The sequence below is a fragment of the Conger conger genome, chromosome 16 (assembly GCF_963514075.1).
Source record: "Conger conger chromosome 16, fConCon1.1, whole genome shotgun sequence".
NCBI classification, from domain to species: Eukaryota; Metazoa; Chordata; class Actinopteri; order Anguilliformes; family Congridae; genus Conger; species Conger conger.
Window position 1 is genome coordinate 22,499,951 of NC_083775.1, and position 18,002 is coordinate 22,517,952.

General features: G+C 40.4%; 1 protein-coding gene across 7 annotated transcripts in view; it reads left to right on the forward strand.

Moving 5' to 3' along the window:
* The window catches only part of rbfox1 (RNA binding fox-1 homolog 1), a 417,007-nt gene extending 408,896 nt beyond the window's left edge, over positions 1-8,111 (forward strand). For all 7 annotated transcript variants that reach the window (XM_061223562.1, XM_061223559.1, XM_061223564.1 and 4 more), the window contains 2 exons: positions 3,258-3,333; positions 4,945-8,111. In XM_061223562.1, the coding sequence (XP_061079546.1) occupies positions 3,258-3,333; position 4,945 (77 nt within the window). In that variant the 3' untranslated portion in view covers positions 4,946-8,111. The remainder of the gene's footprint in view (positions 1-3,257; positions 3,334-4,944) is intronic.
* The last annotated feature ends 9,891 nt before the right edge of the window (positions 8,112-18,002 follow it).

Here is an 18,002-nt window from a genome sequence, read left to right on the forward strand (position 1 = left end):
GGTGATACACTATGCTGAGTGAGTGGGGGGGATGAAGGAATAGCCAAGCTGAGTCCTGGCCTTCACCATTGCATTGATATTAGCACATTGCAGAAGGGCCAGGCTGGATGCTACCAGTCCCAGACTCTTCAATGGGACATTGCAGTTGACCACAATGATTTAAAAAAAGATTATGTAAAGTTGTAGCAAGTTCATAAAATGCTACGTTTTCCTGATTTCGCCAGGTCACCAACACGCATTTGAAATATTTTCCTGTGGGGAAACGAGGATAAATATTGATCTGGAATTATTTACAGTGTTGCTCCAAAGTTATGCTTTGGGTTGGTGAAAAATGAACATTGTGATATATCGCTACAACTTTTTTAATGCACCACAACCTTACAAGACCTTACTGCAACATTGTAAAAATGTGTAGTAGAGTTTTACACCAGCTTTGATTACCCCCAATGACGAGTGTGATCGCTGCCGTGCCATCTCTACAGCGTACAGCATTTGTCGGTTCCATGGTGTTGTTTTCTATTGTTCATTTGAACCTCAGGGAATATTGAAGATGCCCCCAAATGGTTGGTGAAGGCAGGCCGGATCCAGTAACCAAAAATCGCCACAGCTTGGGGCTTTGGCTCTGTGATTAGCTATTCATGTCTGGGGGTATCCACCGGTGCCACAGGGTCATTAGCTATTCATGCCTGGGAGTACCCAGTGGTGACACAATATGGGGTCTGTCTCAGGAGTGGGGTGGGTTTGTCAGGCAGTGCTCCAAAAGACAAGTTTGCATTAGCTCCTCCCGACCAGCCACTGGCTACCAGTCATAACTGCCGCTGGCTATCCTGTAAGTACATGTCATGTGGAAAAGGCTCATTGGCTTATGGAGAGCACACTCCACCGGATGCCATTGGCACAACAAGGACTTTAGAGGCGTGCTGGAGATGCATGTATTCTGGGATATGGCTATGATGTAAATGATTGAATTTACTATAGAGGTTATGGTTGAATTGATATACAATGGGTGTGATGTGTGATATAGTGGTTATGAAATTAGAGAGCTTGTTTGATCAATGGATGCACGACACTCTAGATAATCGACTCTATAGGTGTTATATAATAATTGGGTGGAATTGCATTGAAGGACAGAGCAGAACAAGTTTTGAAATGTACTTTTCAGGTGTTTTTGAATAGCGTTAAATGTTGAAGGTTGGCTGTGGTTGGAATTGGTGAAATTGTTGCTACCTTGGTGAAAGTATATTTACAGACAAAATAAGTAAGAATTACTCAATAAATTCTTATTTATTATAAGAATTACTGAAAGAATTCTTATTTATTCCCAATGTTTTATTTTGGTTATATAGAGCCTGTGATGGTTTTCTGAACAATGGCAGAAGTCCGTTATATATAATGTTTACGATTGATAGTTTCTTGCAGTCTTTTAAGGGTGGCTTTTGACCAGGCATCGATAATATCTGTTTGTAGGAGGATTAATGTAAAGTCCTTCAATGTACCGACCAGTACTGACATACTGTGACTAGTAGTGTAACCCTCCCCCAAATGAATATAACGTACACCACTGTGAGGCAGACAGAAATTCCAGTATCTATTTTATGAATAACAGCCATTTTGGCACACAGGACAGGACATAGAATATCTTTGTTGAACCCAAATAGAATTGAATTCTCCAGTCCACCATGATAAAAACTTATCCTGGCCAACCAACAGTTTCCCTGGGTTTTCTTTTCTCACCGAGCCAGCCTGCATCCTCTTTACATTTTTCTCCCAACTTTAAATTCCAGCTGCCGCAATCACGCTTGAGAGAGAAAGACAAATACCCTCCTGGCTCTCTCAGACTCAAATTGCTGAATTTGTGGGTCTTTTCTTTTAAGGTCTTTTCACCAAAATAAGCTGTCTCGTGAAGATAGCAGAACTGCGTTTTAGACTGTTGTTAGAGCAAATCCCAAACAGACAATTGAATTCTTTTTTTTTCTTTTTTTATCATGGTATTTAATTTATTTTTCCCCACACTGTATTGAACTCGAGCGTACGCGGGCTAGCAATTTAGATTTCGTCGAGAAAGATCGAACGCGCGCCATTCGATTACAGAAATTAGTTTTTCATTGACTGTATTTTGAGTACTTGCCACAATTGCTGCAGGCTGCCCCACTCCCCCACTCTCCACCCCCCCCCCCGCCCTCCATATGCTGTCTGGCCTTCATGAATCTTGCATCCGGCACCTGAGAGTGCCTTTTGACATCGCTCAAGTGGAGTGCAGGCCAAGTTTAACAAACTGCATTCGATAACGCTTCTGCCCGGCGTGCCGATAATGTGGCATAGCAAATCGCATTGTTGCGGCAAACAACTTAATAACGCACTTCTGTCATCCTCTCAGCCCTTGAGGCCAATGGGAAAATGGCAGTGCGTTACGCACTGTACACCAGAGCCGCATCGCGCTAAATACTTGCCCTTGGAATTGATGGAGCCACGCTGCTATATCCATTGTGCCGCACAAATAAACTCAGCCTCACAAAAATGTGGCCGTGCTTTATTTATTGGTTTTGTTTATATCATTCTTATACTTATTGTGAGGACTCGGAGTATCTTCTCACTCGGTTGCCATGCCTACATTGTGGCTATGGCTCTGTTGTGCGGAGCTTGAAATTGCCTTTCGCTTCCCGAAAATGCCCTGTCGTTTTTTCTGCTTTCTTTTTGAAGAGAAGCCGCCCACCCCAGCCACTGCACGCTCCTGCATGATTGCGTAGTTCATACAGTCTTGCACCTTACATGTGTCTCCATTTTGTTGGGTCATCAAATGATTGCTTTTCAGTTTTTCAGTTTCAGTTTGTTTTTGTTTTTTGATTTTGCCGTATTAACTTTTGAAAAATAACCTCAGTATTTTGTCAAATATGAACAGTAAAGTATAAGTTATATAATTTTTATTTATTAGTGCCCCTTTCATATGCATTTTTCAAAAAACTATGGAAAGCCTCTCCACAAAGTGTAGTAAGCTACGTATGATTTTAATATTGTTTATTATCTGGCATATGTATATTTGATATATATTTCTTGAAATTTGGATTGAATAATTTAGCATATATGACTTTGTGTTAACAGATATGAAATGCTGTGATTGATGGTTGGACGGTGGTGTTTGTGTTTGGTCCCTTAAGGAGCCATTGTTGTGGTATTCTCTTGTTTAATCTTTTGTTTTTACTCTTTTTCATGAAACTGAAAGGAGTGACTGTTGAGTGTGACATTCTCTGTTTCCATAGTTACGGACGAGTTTATGCTGCCGACCCCTACCACCACACACTTGCTCCGGCAGCCGCATACAGCGTTGGTGCCATGGTAAGCACAACACATCCCTCTCTCTCTCTCTCTCTCTCTCTCTCTCTCTCTTCTCCCCTTTCCTCTCTTCATCTCTTCCCCTTTCCTCTCTTCATCGCTTCCTTTTCTTGTCTCTCATTCTTTCTCCCTCTATCTCACTCTCTCAGCCTCCTTCTTACTGCCTTTCCCTCTTACTTTCCCTGTGCTTTTCTTTTTTGCTATTTCTCTTTTCTATCCTTCTCCTTTCTGTCTCCCTCTCCTCCTATCTGCTCGTGGCTCCATTATCCTCCATGTTGTTATTCCTCTTCTGTTTGCATGGGTTTTATCACACGTCTCCTCGCTTAATTGACCCTCTCTCTTTCCCTCTCCCTTTTTTTTTTGCTTACTCTCTCTGTCTCTCTCCGTCCCTCTCCCTCAGCCTTGACTTGCTCTCTTTATATTTTTATTTCTGTTTTTCTTCTGTGCGCATGGATTTTTTATCATGGCTGACGTCTCCTCACTTTAAACTAATTGAATTTGTCTCTTGTGCTAACGGCACCCGAAATGTCACATTAATCCTCCCCGTAAACTTGATAAATGTCTTAATTCCTTTTGCGGTGCGGTGCATGTTGGTTATTATATTTCTAATTTTGCGAGCATCACCTAGCGGAGCGTGTTCCTTAATGGAATAATTAGTCATTTTGATAATTAAATCCATCACCTAAGTGGTGCAGTGGCCATGGCTGAACAGGGGAAAAAGAGAGCTGGTAAAACAATATGGGAGAAGGAGGTCCCTGAGCAGTGCCTATAGAAGGTTCTAGAAACAGTCTTCCACACTTCTGGTTGCAGATTATATTGAATGGGCGTTTCTTCAAAGGTATTCTGCATCATTGGTCTGCTACCAACAGCTAGTATAATTGAACTACATAACAGTTTATGTGACCCCAAAAGGGATCAAATATACTCAGAGTATATTACATTTGCTGAACATTTTACTCTACATGTTGTGTTTTTTCCATTTTTTTAGCATTTTTTTAGCATTCCAGTACACTGAAATAAATTAAATAAATGACATATTAATGTACAAAAAACACCAACCAGCAAAGTACAGTACGAAGAGCCCCCTGCACCTGGAACATATTTTGATAGCAAAATAAAATACTTTTATCATTTGTATAGCTAATTTAGCAAGCTACATTACATGAAAGGTAGTAATTGGTCAGTCTGTGATCCCAAACACACTGATGAACATGCTTCCATGCTTCCTCTATCACTAATATGAGGAGCATCACCGTTCCATCTGTTCCGCAAAAGTACATAGATACTCAGATCCCAAGGTCCTAATACAGGTGATAAGAGTCCAGTGGCCATGCTCCATTCACTTTTCCGTTCCGATTCATTTCTCCATACAGTATGTTTATTTGTTAACCATCTATTTTCTGTTATACTTTTGAAGTAGCTCAGTGCATTTGCCTGGCATGCGATGACTTGTGGTGTGCTTGCTGCATGGCGGATCGGGTGTGATGTCATCGGGGGTATGTATAATAGCATGAGAAAGCGGAGCGTCCAAAGGGGGTGGCGGGGGGGGGGGGGGGGTTGACGGCGATGGGAAACAGATTAAAAACCTCTGGCAAATGCGTGGCTTTTTTTCAGAATGCTTTCGCGCCGTTGACTGATGCCAAGACTCGGAGCCACGCAGATGACGTGGGTCTGGTTCTTTCTTCGTTGCAGGCTAGTATATATCGCGGGGGATACAGTCGTTTCGCGCCATACTGAACGACCAAAAAAAAGAAAATAAAAACTAACAAAAAAAAAAGAAGAAAAACAACACAAAAAAAGATCTGAGAACCTTCCAGTTGGGGATAAACAAGAGAAACTTTTTTGAGGCCTGGGTATTGCAATACATGCAGTAGTGCATCATTTTAGCACCTCTTAAGAGAGGGGGGAGGGACAGATATTTTTCATCTTATACCTCTGATATTTTGTTTGGTGTATTTTAATATTGTGGGGTCTTTAATTTTTCTTAAGGTTACAATACATAGATTGTTGGCTGTAGAGGTTTCTGTGGTGATCTAGAAAGCTGCTAGATATAAAATCTAAAAAAAAAAAATACATAAAAATATATATGAAACACAATTTAAGGCCACAATCAAGTGTGCTTTTCTCATTGTAAATTAAACTATGTATGATAAATATTAAGTCATTCGGGGTTCTCATGTTTTGTAAGAGTGTAAGTGACCACAAGAGTTATGTTGTTTGCTTTTTTTGTTTTTTTGCTTTTAATTGTTTTTAATTTCATAATATTTTGGTTTGTATATGAAGGGCGAAAAGGGGAAATATTAGGGTTGGGGTGGGAACACTAGCCTCAGAACTGGGCAGGCTCGAGAGGGCGGCGGAACGGGCAGCAGCAGGAAGGCGAGGCTTTGCGGGCCCCCTAAAATGAGCGGAGCTATCACGCGCCATCGACGACCCGTCGGATTCGAAACGGACTGCGTCAAAGACGTCGACGGAACTCCGCTGCAATCTTATTAGAATCCCCATTCGCTTTTAACGGCCGCTCCTGTCACGGCCCATTTAAAGTAAAGTCTCCATCGATCACTGTTTTCCGCAGGAATTGGATTACAGCACATGCGCTCTCGGCGCCCAGCTTTTTGCAGCTGTCTCCAAGCGATTGGCAGCAGGAAGGGAATTTAAAAGGTAAACTGTGGAAAGACTGACGCATTAAATTCTCATTGAAACACCCCCCCGACTGAAGGGATCCTACTAGCCAGGCATGGTCCATCCTCGATCTGACCCAAGTATTCCTGGTCAGGGGTGCTGGGGCCTATCCCAGCATGGAGTGGGCTAGTGGCAGGATAGGTCAGCAATCCATCGCGGGGCACATACACCAGTCACACACACACATATTTATGGGCTATTTTGAATACCAATGGTCTCTAATTGGGCTAAACTGCATGTCATTGGATGGTCTCTAATTGGCCTAACCTGCATGTCTTTGGACTGTGGGAGGAGGACCCAGAAGAAGCCCACAGGGACACAGGAAGAACATGCAAACTACTGCTGTGACGCGTCAGTACTAACCATTACACCAGCCTGCCGCCCAGCTAGGCATCATGACAATAGAAACTTGACGGAGTTTGGTTTGTTTACTGTGAGCAGGATGGCTAACATTAGACAAGTTACCTGAAGTAATGTTTGGAAACGGTTTTGCCTTTACCCAAAAGGCAATTCAAACAAAAAGAAAAACAAAATAGATTCTCCCCTGTTACTACTATTAAGGGTCTTCTGCCATTTTCTCAGTCTAGTAGCTGAGCCTGTGGGATGGATGGAGACCTCATGTCATTCAGTTTGTAACTGCTGCTCGTTGGTCAGTAGGAGTCGCTGATTGACAGCTCATGTTAGCTCCGCCCATTTTAGGGTTCCTCAGCAGCCTTGCCCAGGCATTACTGGAGTACAGCATAAAGAATGAGTGTAGATCCTCATTAATACTAATGCAGTTAAGAGGGGGGGCACCACTGTATTTTAAGTATATTAATCATCTTCTCTTATCCATTACTCAAAGCCAAAGGTTATGTTCTTGGGTTGTTACTCTTGTATATTCAGATTTTGCATAGAAGCTGTCTAGGAAAACCCCTAAAGATTTTGAACCAAGGCAGTACTTCACTGTTTAATCTTTATCTAGTTCTCTAGTCAAATCCTTAACTAGTTTAGGCCATTAAAAAAAGTTGTTCTTTTTATATTGCTTCCAGTATATAAATTGATATTATTACTGACTTTTATATTACGGGAGAGAGGAAAAAAAACAATAACAAATACGGTGAAAAAGCACTGTTTCTATTTTCTCTTTTTGTTTTTCAGAAGGAAAATAATAAAACTAGAATTATTTGTACCAGTTTAAAAAAGAAAAAAGAAAACCTACAACAATGTATACAATTTGATCTGTGCAGTGGATATGTTCTGTTATACAAAATACACCATATGATGTTTTAGAGTTAGCCTAGTAGACCTATTAGAGAGAGGTGTATCATTTTTTATGAAATTACATGATAATCATATCCAGATTTATATGAACATTTTACAGGTATCACAATCATTATGTAGAGATAATCATGGTATTTTTGTCAGCTTAATATTTTTTAGACTTTATTGTTGTTGCACACACAACCTGCAATTTTTCTTAGCTTCTTGGCTTTTGAGACATTATTCTGTTAAATTTTGTTTTTGTATTTGTTTTTGTGCATTTGCCTTTTTGTTTTGAAATTATATTTAATGCCACATTCTTTGTATTATTTTATAGAACAAGGTCTTTACATTTTGAAACTGTTCGATCAACAGCATATGTATAATTTGTGAAAAGGATATCTATATATATATAAATATAAATAACGATAACTTGGACATTACATGTGCCACGCAAGCAAGTTGGCAGGGCTCGAGGTGTCCTTGAAGAATTGCAGCTTGTCTGTGCATATAGAAAGACTCCATTCATGCTGTCCTGTTTACAAGTAAAACTTAAGTTGAGGTGTTTGTCACATATCTCATTTTTTGTATTTATTAAAAAAAACAACAAAAAATAAAACACAAACTATAAAAAAAAAACAGCAGCTTAAATCTCAGCTGCAGATATCCTCATGTGTACATGGCGTGTCACATCGCGCAACTCCGTAAAATATCCTACCTGCCGCCGTGACTCTTCTATACAGTTTCTGCTTTTAAAAGAAAAAGTGTTGTGACCAGGCATTCTCCTTGTCATCGTATGTGCATGCAATATGACCCGCTAATCAATAACCATCAATAAAGTTTCACAAGATAAGGGAGAACTGTGGTGGTGTGCTTCATTTACATATTGGGGGGGGCGGTGAATGTATGTTCTTTCTTCTCGTTATGTTCCCAGAGTTGTTGTTTGTAGACTGAGAGCCTGTATATAATCCCTTTTGGTTTCTTAGCTCACCCTGCACATGGTTCTTTATTCATGGTTGTCTGCTTTATTTTGTGCAAATTAAATAATAAATATCTCTGGCTAAGGTGCAGAAGAAATGAGTCTTTGCTGATTATTTTCAGGAAAAATGATATAATGTGATCTCAGAAAACATGGGAAACCATGGTAATGGCTCCCAGGCATCCTGAAGAGCTAACTGTCGGGTCCAATGACAATGACAGGTAAGCTGTCAGAGCTATTGGGTTAATCATTCACACATCAAAATGTTTACTGCAGCAACTTTGAAGGGTAAGTTATGTGCAAATTTCCTTTTGCCACTTTAGTGCATTATTTTGGTTCCCTGTGACAATGTTTCACTGCAAAAGCTACATTTGAAAATTGCCAATTAATCAATTGATTAATATTTAACAAATTGATTAGTATACTGTACTATTACAATCATACTTGACATGCCAGTAATATTCATGTTAATTAAGAGTTCTTTATATGAAATATTCTTCATATATTAAATTAGACTGAGCACTTTATTAGGAATACCTGTACACCAACTTATTGTCTAATTAGCCAGTTGTGTGGCAACAGTGCAATGCATACAATTATGTAGCTACAGGCCAGGAGTGTCAGTGAATGTACAAGCCCAATTCCAAAACAGTTGGACGCTTTGTAAAATGTAAATAAAAACAGAATGCGATGATTTGTAAATCTCATAAACCCATATTTTATTCAGAATAGAACATAGAAAACATATCAAATATTTAAACTGAGAAATTGTACCATTTTAAGGAAAAAATAAGATCATTTTGAATTTGATGGCCGCAACACATCTCAAAAAAGTTGGGACAGGGCCATGTTTACCACTGTGTAGCATCCCCTCTTCTTTTAACAGTCCGTAAACGTCTGGGAACTGAGGAGACCAGTTGCTGGAGTTTTGGGAGAGGAATGTTGTCCCATTCTTGTCTGATATAGGATTCTAGCTGCTCAACAGTCCTGGGTCTTCTTCGTCTTATTTTTCGTTTCATGATGCGCCAAAGGTTTTCAATTGGTGAACTGCAGGCAGGCCAGTTCAGCACCCGGACTCTTCTTCTCCGAAGCCATGCTGTTGTAATAGATGCAGTATGTGGTTTAGCATTGTCTTGCTGGAATATGCAAGGCCTTACCTGAAAAAGACGTTGTCTAGATGGGAGCATGTGTTGCTCTAAAACCTCTAAATACCTTTCAGAATTGATGGTGCCTTTCCAGATATTCCAGGCATCCAGTATTGGTTTTCGACCTTGTCCCTTGCGCACAGAGGTTTCTCCAGATTCTCTTAATCTTTTGATTATATTATATACTGTAGGTGATGAGATTTTCAAAGTCTTCGCAATTTTACATTGAGGAATATTATTCTGAAATTTTTCCACAATTAGTAGACGCAGTCTTTCACAGATTGGTGATTCTCTGCCCATCTTTACTTCTGAGAGACTCTGCCTCTCTAAGATGCTCTTTTTATACCCAATCATGTTACTGGCCTGTTGCCAATTAACCTAATTGCAAAATGTTCCTTTCTTTTTAGTACTACTTACTTTTCCAGCCTTTTATTGCCCCCGTCCAAACTTTTTTGAGACGTGTTGCTGCCATCAAATTCAAAATTACTTAATTTTTTCCTTAAAATGGTACATTTTCTCAATTTAAATATTTGATATGTTTTCTATGATCAATTCTGAATGAAATATGGGTTCATGAGATTTGCAGATCATTGCATTCTGTTTTTATTTACATTTTACAAAGCATCCCAAATTTTTTGGAATTGGGCTTGTACATATAAACCCTCAGAATGGGGAAATAATGTGATCTAAGTGACTTTGATGGTGGAATGAATGTTGATGGCAGATAGGGTGGTTTGAGTATCTCAGAAACTACTGATCTCCTGAGATTTTCACACATGCTAAGAGAATGCTGCAAAAAACTAAATAAAGGCAGAAATGCCTTGTTAATGAGAGACGTCAGAGGATAATGGCCAGACTGGTTAAAGCTGACAGGAAGGTGACAGTAACACAAATAAAAACACATTGATATGCAGTGATATGCAGGAGACTATCTCTGAACACACAACATGTCAAACCTCTTAAGTGGATAGCTTACAGCAGCAGAAGACCAATATGTATAAAAAATAAGTCAAATGCTCCATGAGTACATTTTTGGTATTAAATGTTGGCTGTACTTAACATTAAGATGAGATTTTGTTTGTACCAATTACATGATGTGTAATTAAGAGTTAGCTGCACTTACTGATTAGCTAGCCATCTGACAAGTTATTTAAGCACTGGTATTTGCTTTTCCTCAAATATAACAATTTGTCTTCATTTTAAAAGGTAAGTGTGATAATGTTATACAGCCATTTTGAAGGAAATGAGTCACACATAGCATATACAAATGAAGTGGCATAAAATATGTATGGAGTTTATATGCACCCACCCCTCAGCCCCCAAGTTTCAATTTGATTTGTGTAATTATAAAAACACAGCCGATGAGGTTATGGGAAAAGAGAAGCAATCTAAATGTTTAAACGTGATGAAGGACTCACATTATGCGGGGTAATTACAAATTGCCCTCACAGAAATGGACGATCAATAATTAACACACTTCTGGAGTCGCGCGTCACAGACGTAATTTTAAAAAATTGTTATTAATTCCATTAGTACCAGCTGCACTCTCCTACCATTCTTTGCACTGGTCCTGAGGGAGAAAGAGAGAGAGAGGGTGAACGAAAGCCTTCATCACTTCCCTTGTCTAGCAGCTGCACTTGGTTGCTGTCCAAAAATTTGACTAATTATTTAATTTAATTTCCTGTATTATATCCCCTGTTAAATGGCTGGTTGTCAGCCTGTTGTCTTGAGGTCAGTTACTGAAGCAAATTGGGTCAAAAATCATGTTGCCTACACAAGCCAATTATTTTATTTATACCTTTTCTTGTCTCAAGCATTTTGAGGTTGAAAAGTGTCTTCTGTGTTGACCTGCCGGTGGATTACTATAAATAGTTAATCCATTAATTAACTAATAACTAATTGATGATGAAAATGCTATTGAGCAGCAGGGAAACACAAATAGAAGTCACGGTCATGTTCAGCCCCCACAAAACATAGCAGAACATTTTGAAACGGAAACGGTGGTGTGTTGAACATGCTTTGGTGGACTGACTGACATAGGTACAGTATGATTGGCTCCTATGTCGTCTGAGAAGGCCATTCTGTACATTCTCCAGGCTTTCAAGCATAGGCCAATGTCAGTATTCATTTGAGCCGCACCCACCAGACAGGAGCAAACATACATCGAAGACTGTTGCAAAACGTTACACACCATTGGGAGGAAACATATTGGTGAACCCGGAAAACATAGCGAAATGTTTTCTGATTGAATGTGCCCCATATTAGATTGAAAACCTTGTGATCAGTCTCAACAAACTCTCATTGGCTTGTCACCATCTGCAAGTCAGTCAGCTTGCCAATCGCATCTCTGCTTCTGGCCACAGCTGCTACTGGTTAATTAACCTTGCACATTTCTACTGTCTGGAATTGCTTCATGCATTTAGCTCGATCACTGAAGAGCCAAAGCAGTAGCATTGGGTGATCTGTCTACAACTGTTGTATCAAGCATGCGTAGCTGCTTCCAAAGGTTATCACTGTAAGTTCAAAGACTAAGCTAAGTATCTGTTACTCTTATCAAGTTTAATTTTGTGAGATTACAGTCTGCTTAATACTGTATCATTGGCTGCATTTTTGGCAATGGCAACCAGGGGTTACCAGACATTTTTTCATGTCTCTCAACTAAAGCAAATGAAAGCAAAACAATTGTTTGAACATTTCTGTAAATGAACAAGCTGTTCTTTCCAGGGAGCTAAGTGGGCAAGTTCAGTTATCACCGTTCAAAATGTGTTGTGCACTTGTTTGTTTAAAAATAAAACCAACTGCAGTCAGGTGTTTGCTCATTATGAAAGCCAAGTGTTTTTCTCCCTCAACGTTCCTCTCTTAATTTATCTTCTTTTCACGTTCCCTCTCTCGCTCATAGCCCTGGGCCCCGGTATGTGCCCTTGTTTCAATATTTAATCTGCTCCACCTTGACCGGGGCGTTGCAGACTTCATTTTGTAATTAGTGTCTGCCTGCATCTCTATTGCTGTCGGCTGGCACATCCAGGGCTGGTATTTGCGGGGGGAGTTTATTAGCTGCAGCCGGTCGGTTTATGTTCAAAGTGATTCCCCCTAATGGAGGCCCAAGCAGCATTGCGCTGACAGTCTATGGTACCCACCAATATAGCCAATTCCTTTGTTTACGTGTTTTTATTCATTTCTCTGTTTTCTGTTTTGCGATGCTGCACATCGCAGTAATTTGGGGCCCACATATTTTTTAACATTTACTATTCTGAAGATAAAAGGCAATTGCCAATATAAACAGTACACTCAGTCTACATCCAGTCTAAGCAGAGTACAGCAATCGCCTGAAATGAATGCTGGAATATTTTGTGAATGGATCCCAGTCAATCAATCAATCAATACAGTTTTACTTTGTATAGTTTCCTTTCCAATGAGATTTCTACTGAACACCTCTCATTCTGCGAACAGCGACATGCTAAAGCAAACAGAACATCTAAAGCAACGTTGTAACTCAGTAATAAAAAGGATGCGGTGTAAATAACCACAAATAATTATGGTAGGTGCAGTCAGGAGGAGTGGAATTTGTAGAATGCTCATGGCTCTGATTGGCCAGGTGGCCAAAATGTCCCCAGAGTTTACGATTCCTTTTTAGTCATGTCTGTGTCATACAAATATGTCTTACGTGTCATATGATGGGAGGCAGAAAATACAGCAGCGTTGAGCTGGGTGGCATTAGAAATGTCAAACAGGATATCCTTGTTAGCCTCTCACTCCCCAAGACACCGCAAACTGCATGTTTTCTGCTGAAGGCAGGAGGTGAGGCCACCACTGTCCATGGGCCTAAGGTCCTTCCAAGCTTTGGCGGAAAGCAGGCTAAAGAGCGCTCTCTGTCCCTCCCCCACCTCTCCAAGGATCGCAGTGTCCTAAAATTGCTACATTGTTTTAGTCTACTTTTGATGCTTTTGTCCTGTCTAATTTTATACACTGTTCATAAGTATCTGGATCGCCTGCCAAGGGACTGCAGATGAGAACTAGCTCTGGAGCTAAATGTGGCATTCAACGCATTGATGTGTTTACTGACATTTTTATTGTTGTACACTGTCCCTTTTTAAACACACAAGTAAGTAGGTTAATGAAATAATGAATGTGATGAGAAACCCATGCCAGGGTAAGATCAGTTCTGCCTTGACTCTGCTCATACACCCACACTTCTCCATTGAAACCCTAACAGGCAGCAGTATCAAGTCAGGTATGTCTTACTTGTGGGCTTTTGTTCACCTCTCTATCAGTTCAACGTGCTCAGACTTTGTGGGTCTCTGTCTCCAAGCTAATGCACCTTGGTCAACATCTGTCCTTAAGTTTGACTCTACAAAGAGTTCGTTTTTTTTCCCAAACACACTTTGCGAGTTCCACAGTGTCTCATCCAAAAATAACTCATCCAATCCGGTTTCAGGAAAAAAGTAAAACTTTTTTGAGTCAAAGATGAGGACAAATGTTAATTGGGTACATGCCTGAGTTTTGACCAAGTGTAGCTTTGCCATAGCAACCAACCCAGTAGCAAGGCAACTGCAAGCCCTCAATAAGCAATCAAAGATGAAATTTGAACTGTAAAACTTTCAAGCTCTATGTTGCATTTATAAAAAGAACACTTATTTTATTTGAAGGTTGCAAGATTGTATATGTGTGTTTTGTTGAATAGAGATTCGGGGAAGAACATTTTAAGAATTTCGTTCTTTTAATGGGAACTATTCATACTCGATAGCATCTTGAATTCTTTCAAACACTGTGAGTGTGAGATTGGAGAAGGATATCGTCTGTCCGTGTGTGTTAATGGAGGGGAAAAAAGGGTCTTGAAACGGAAATGTTTAGGGACTATGATTGGAGGTCAGTGGAAGGGACCCGTGATGTAAATCTGGCAGGTGCTGCTGTCGTTGCGAAGTCATTTAATCCAGGTCACTGGCCAGCCCTGCCCATCTGGGATTCTGCACTGTAAGATCCACAGGGGCAGTTTTAAGATGCCGTTTTTTTTTTTACGCTGATCAAAGTCTTTGCGCAAAGCTGCGTTCAGCACCAATTTCCTCTCAGAATAAAAGGCCTTTCCGAAAGGTCTGGCGGTGGATCGTTAGCTGGAGGTTGATCGGGAGCTTGTTTCGATCGTGTTGCGTGGCGTGGGGGTTTCTGATGCAGCCGGCGCGCCGGGTCGCCAGTGGCTCTGCTGGGCCGGAGCGCCTCGCTGGGCGGGTCTGCGGGGGAAATCACCGTGTCTGCTCCTATTTCATTTCACGCTGCTGCATCAAAGCAGATGGACGCTAAATCTTGCATGATGAAATTGCATGATTCATGCGCACATAATGGGTTTCAAACTCACGTTCTGAGCATTCATAACATCCGGCACATTCTGACTCTCCTATGCTTTCGCGTACTCTGGGCTACGGATTTGCCTCCGGAGCTGACCCTTAACACTGAGCCAAACGTGCTTGCAGCCATCTTGCCGCATGTGGCCAAGAGTCTTTTGATGACCCCTGACCTTATATAAGCACCTCTCTTGGAAGCAAACCCTAGGTGGCACGAGATAGAGGCAACGTAGCCTGACAACAGTGTGATTGCTGCAGCTTCACTCACTTGAAAAAAGCGAAATATGGATTGGTATGATATACGACAAGTCTAAAAGCCCTTCAAAGGTACATCACACTCCCTCCGGATAAAATAGCAAAAGTCTGGCAATCTCCCTTATCCCATCCATTCTCACGTTCTTGGCGCCGGTGTTGATGGGAGCGGACTGGATTACACAGGACATGCTGACTGCGACTCCTGCTCCGTTGTGAGTTGTGAGTGATCTGAACCAGTTCAGCCCAGTGCCAGCTCTGCGGCTCCTCATGACCTGCTTCAGAGGCTCCACTCCAGGCAAACCCGGTCTGCAGTGAGTCAGCACCTTTTCCACCGAGAGTAATAACTAGAGCTGAACCTATAAATAATACACATTGTTACAATTCAAATGAAAGAAAGTGTCCCAACTGTCATGACAACTATACAGTTTACACTCATATAACTTATACTGTACTATATAACTAAATCAATAAAGGTGGACTTATGTCCAACTATACGTCCACCTTTATATTGTTGTAAAAATGTAATGAAAATGTTCAATTTTTTAAATGAAATGGAATGATTTTATGATATTTTTACAATATATCTATGGTGATAAAAGTACTCATAACCAATCACAGCCACGCACGGTCTGCAGGGATGCTTGTGTGTGGTGACAGGTGTGGAGCAATAAAGCCTTCTCGGCTATGAATGCTGGAAAACTGTTCCAGTAGTTATCCGTTATGGATGCTCTTAAGGGTAATTGTGTAGTCCTGTTAAAGCTATCGCTTTCCTATCGGCTGATTCAATAAATTATTTGCGAGTCCATTTGAGAGATAAGTGTTTATTGAAATCAGACATACGCGCTTAGTCTGTCATTTTTATTCTCCTAATGTGTTTGGCCCTGCCAGTCACATTAGAATTTTTGCATAATGTCTGTAAGCTTGAACCTGTATAGTTAGCTTTTCTATATTTACTCTCCCGCATTTGTGAAGTGAGGTCGTTAACAGAGTACATTAACAACACTTCCTTTAATCTGGGGGCTGCACTTAATTCACTTAATTTGATCTTTCTTCAAAGCTCACGGCGGATGCACAGAATTGACGAGGCTTTAGCGGTCAGGTTCATATAGTTTTTAATCATCCCGCTGTCGGGATATGTCACATTCAGATTCATCGGCAGAATTGTGCAAGGATTTGTGCTGGCAAACATTGTTTCCATGGAGAAAAGTTATTTCCCCCCTCTGACTCAGACTAGCTCTAAGCTAAGCTGCAAATGTTGAGGGAAAACACACAATATTAATATGGAATAATTTAAATGAATCCTAGGATATTATCATCAGCCAGCCCCTCTGCAATTGCTTATTGGATAATTGTGCCCTTCATTTAATTGCAAAGCATATAGCTGGTCCCATTTGAATATTGCTGACGGTATGTGCCCCTGTTATTTGCATACTCCAGTTTAGTGCAGATATCACTACAGCTCTCAGCATCTGCAGCTGTGATGAGTCGACTGTCCTGTGAAGAACTTTGGAAACCGTAATTGGCTTTAAACATAAATACTACAGTATGTCTTCAGTAATTCAAGAGTATTTTCAAATTCAGTGAAAAATATGCCATTTTGACCCCATATGCTCATGCATATGTCATGCACTCAATATTATTTTGTGTTTCTGTCAATATTTTGCTATTTATTTTATTTTTTTATAGTGTCAGATAAATTAAATCTTTCCAATACTTCAACTCTGTTTGGGGAAAAATACAGATACCAGTTAATGCAGGCCTGATATTTTTTTCAATAAATATGTAAATAAATATTTACAGCGATTGAATACATCATTTAATTGAATGCCTGCAGTCTTGGCTTCACAAACTTAACCACCCTCCATCTGTCTGTCAATATGAGACGACCAGAGTTCACTGTCTGCATTAAGTTGCCAGATGATGAATATTCTTGAGTGTTCAGGGTTTCCTTGTGTGTCGGTTACATGGTAACATGTCTTTAGAAGGTGGTGCATGGCTCTAATTCCAGCTTATTATAGCACAGCTGTACAACCTAAATGTGGGTTTTAGTTTTGAGTGCAGTTAGTTTTGAGGAAATTAAAATGAATCTCAAAATTTAGTTCACCAAGCTTGTTGTGAAGAACAAACAAACAAACAAGCAAACAAGCAATACTTTAAATTTAATTAGAATTCGCCTTTCGCTAAGCCACACCCTAGAATGCAGACTGGCCAATCACAGCGCAGCCAAGAACAAGCTCCGACAGGGGTCCGACACTTTCATGACAGTGCTCCATTGACTAGTGCAGGCGTCTCAGATTTTCGTACTTTTCGACACTTGTTTTTGTGGACTATAAAATAGTTATGGTTAAACGTTGTGCCTGGGGCACTTGTAACACTGATGCTTGTTTCCCAGAGAGGTTGGAGGGGGGTGTGCCTTTCTTCCCCTTGCCCAAACCAAAATCAAACCTAAGTGTCGCCTGTGGATAAAACTTAGCGATAGCTTAGCTATCACATAAACACAGTCTGGATTCTATTTTTTGACAACATAAGACTAGCAGCTAGATATTGACTTTGTTATTCATGATCCATCCAAACACCTAACATTAATATGTTACAGACAAGCTATTGATAAGCCGAATTATGTGGGCGCAGAACCCTGAGGAGCTTACCGAAATATCACCTCGTTAATTACAGCGAACATTGCCTACTTATGGTTATGATACGCTAGCATACAAGGCTACTGGATGCAATGCTATATGTGCTTAGTGCTTTTGCTTTGTAATAAAGATGATAATAGTGAATAGAGACCTACCCAGCTTTACATGAACAGTGTTGCTCCTTGATATCAGTGCCAGCCTCCGTCTCGATCAGCAGGTTATGTGGCAATTCACTTTTAGATTGGGATCTATAGGCTTTTACATCTATTTTGATCACCTTATTATGTTCATTTTGTGTTCCCGGGATGTCCGGTTTGTAGCCCTCAAAGGCATACTGTAACCCTTTCTGTCTACTCCTATCTGAAACCGCATTTGCTGCTTTGTAAAAGCACGACAGCAG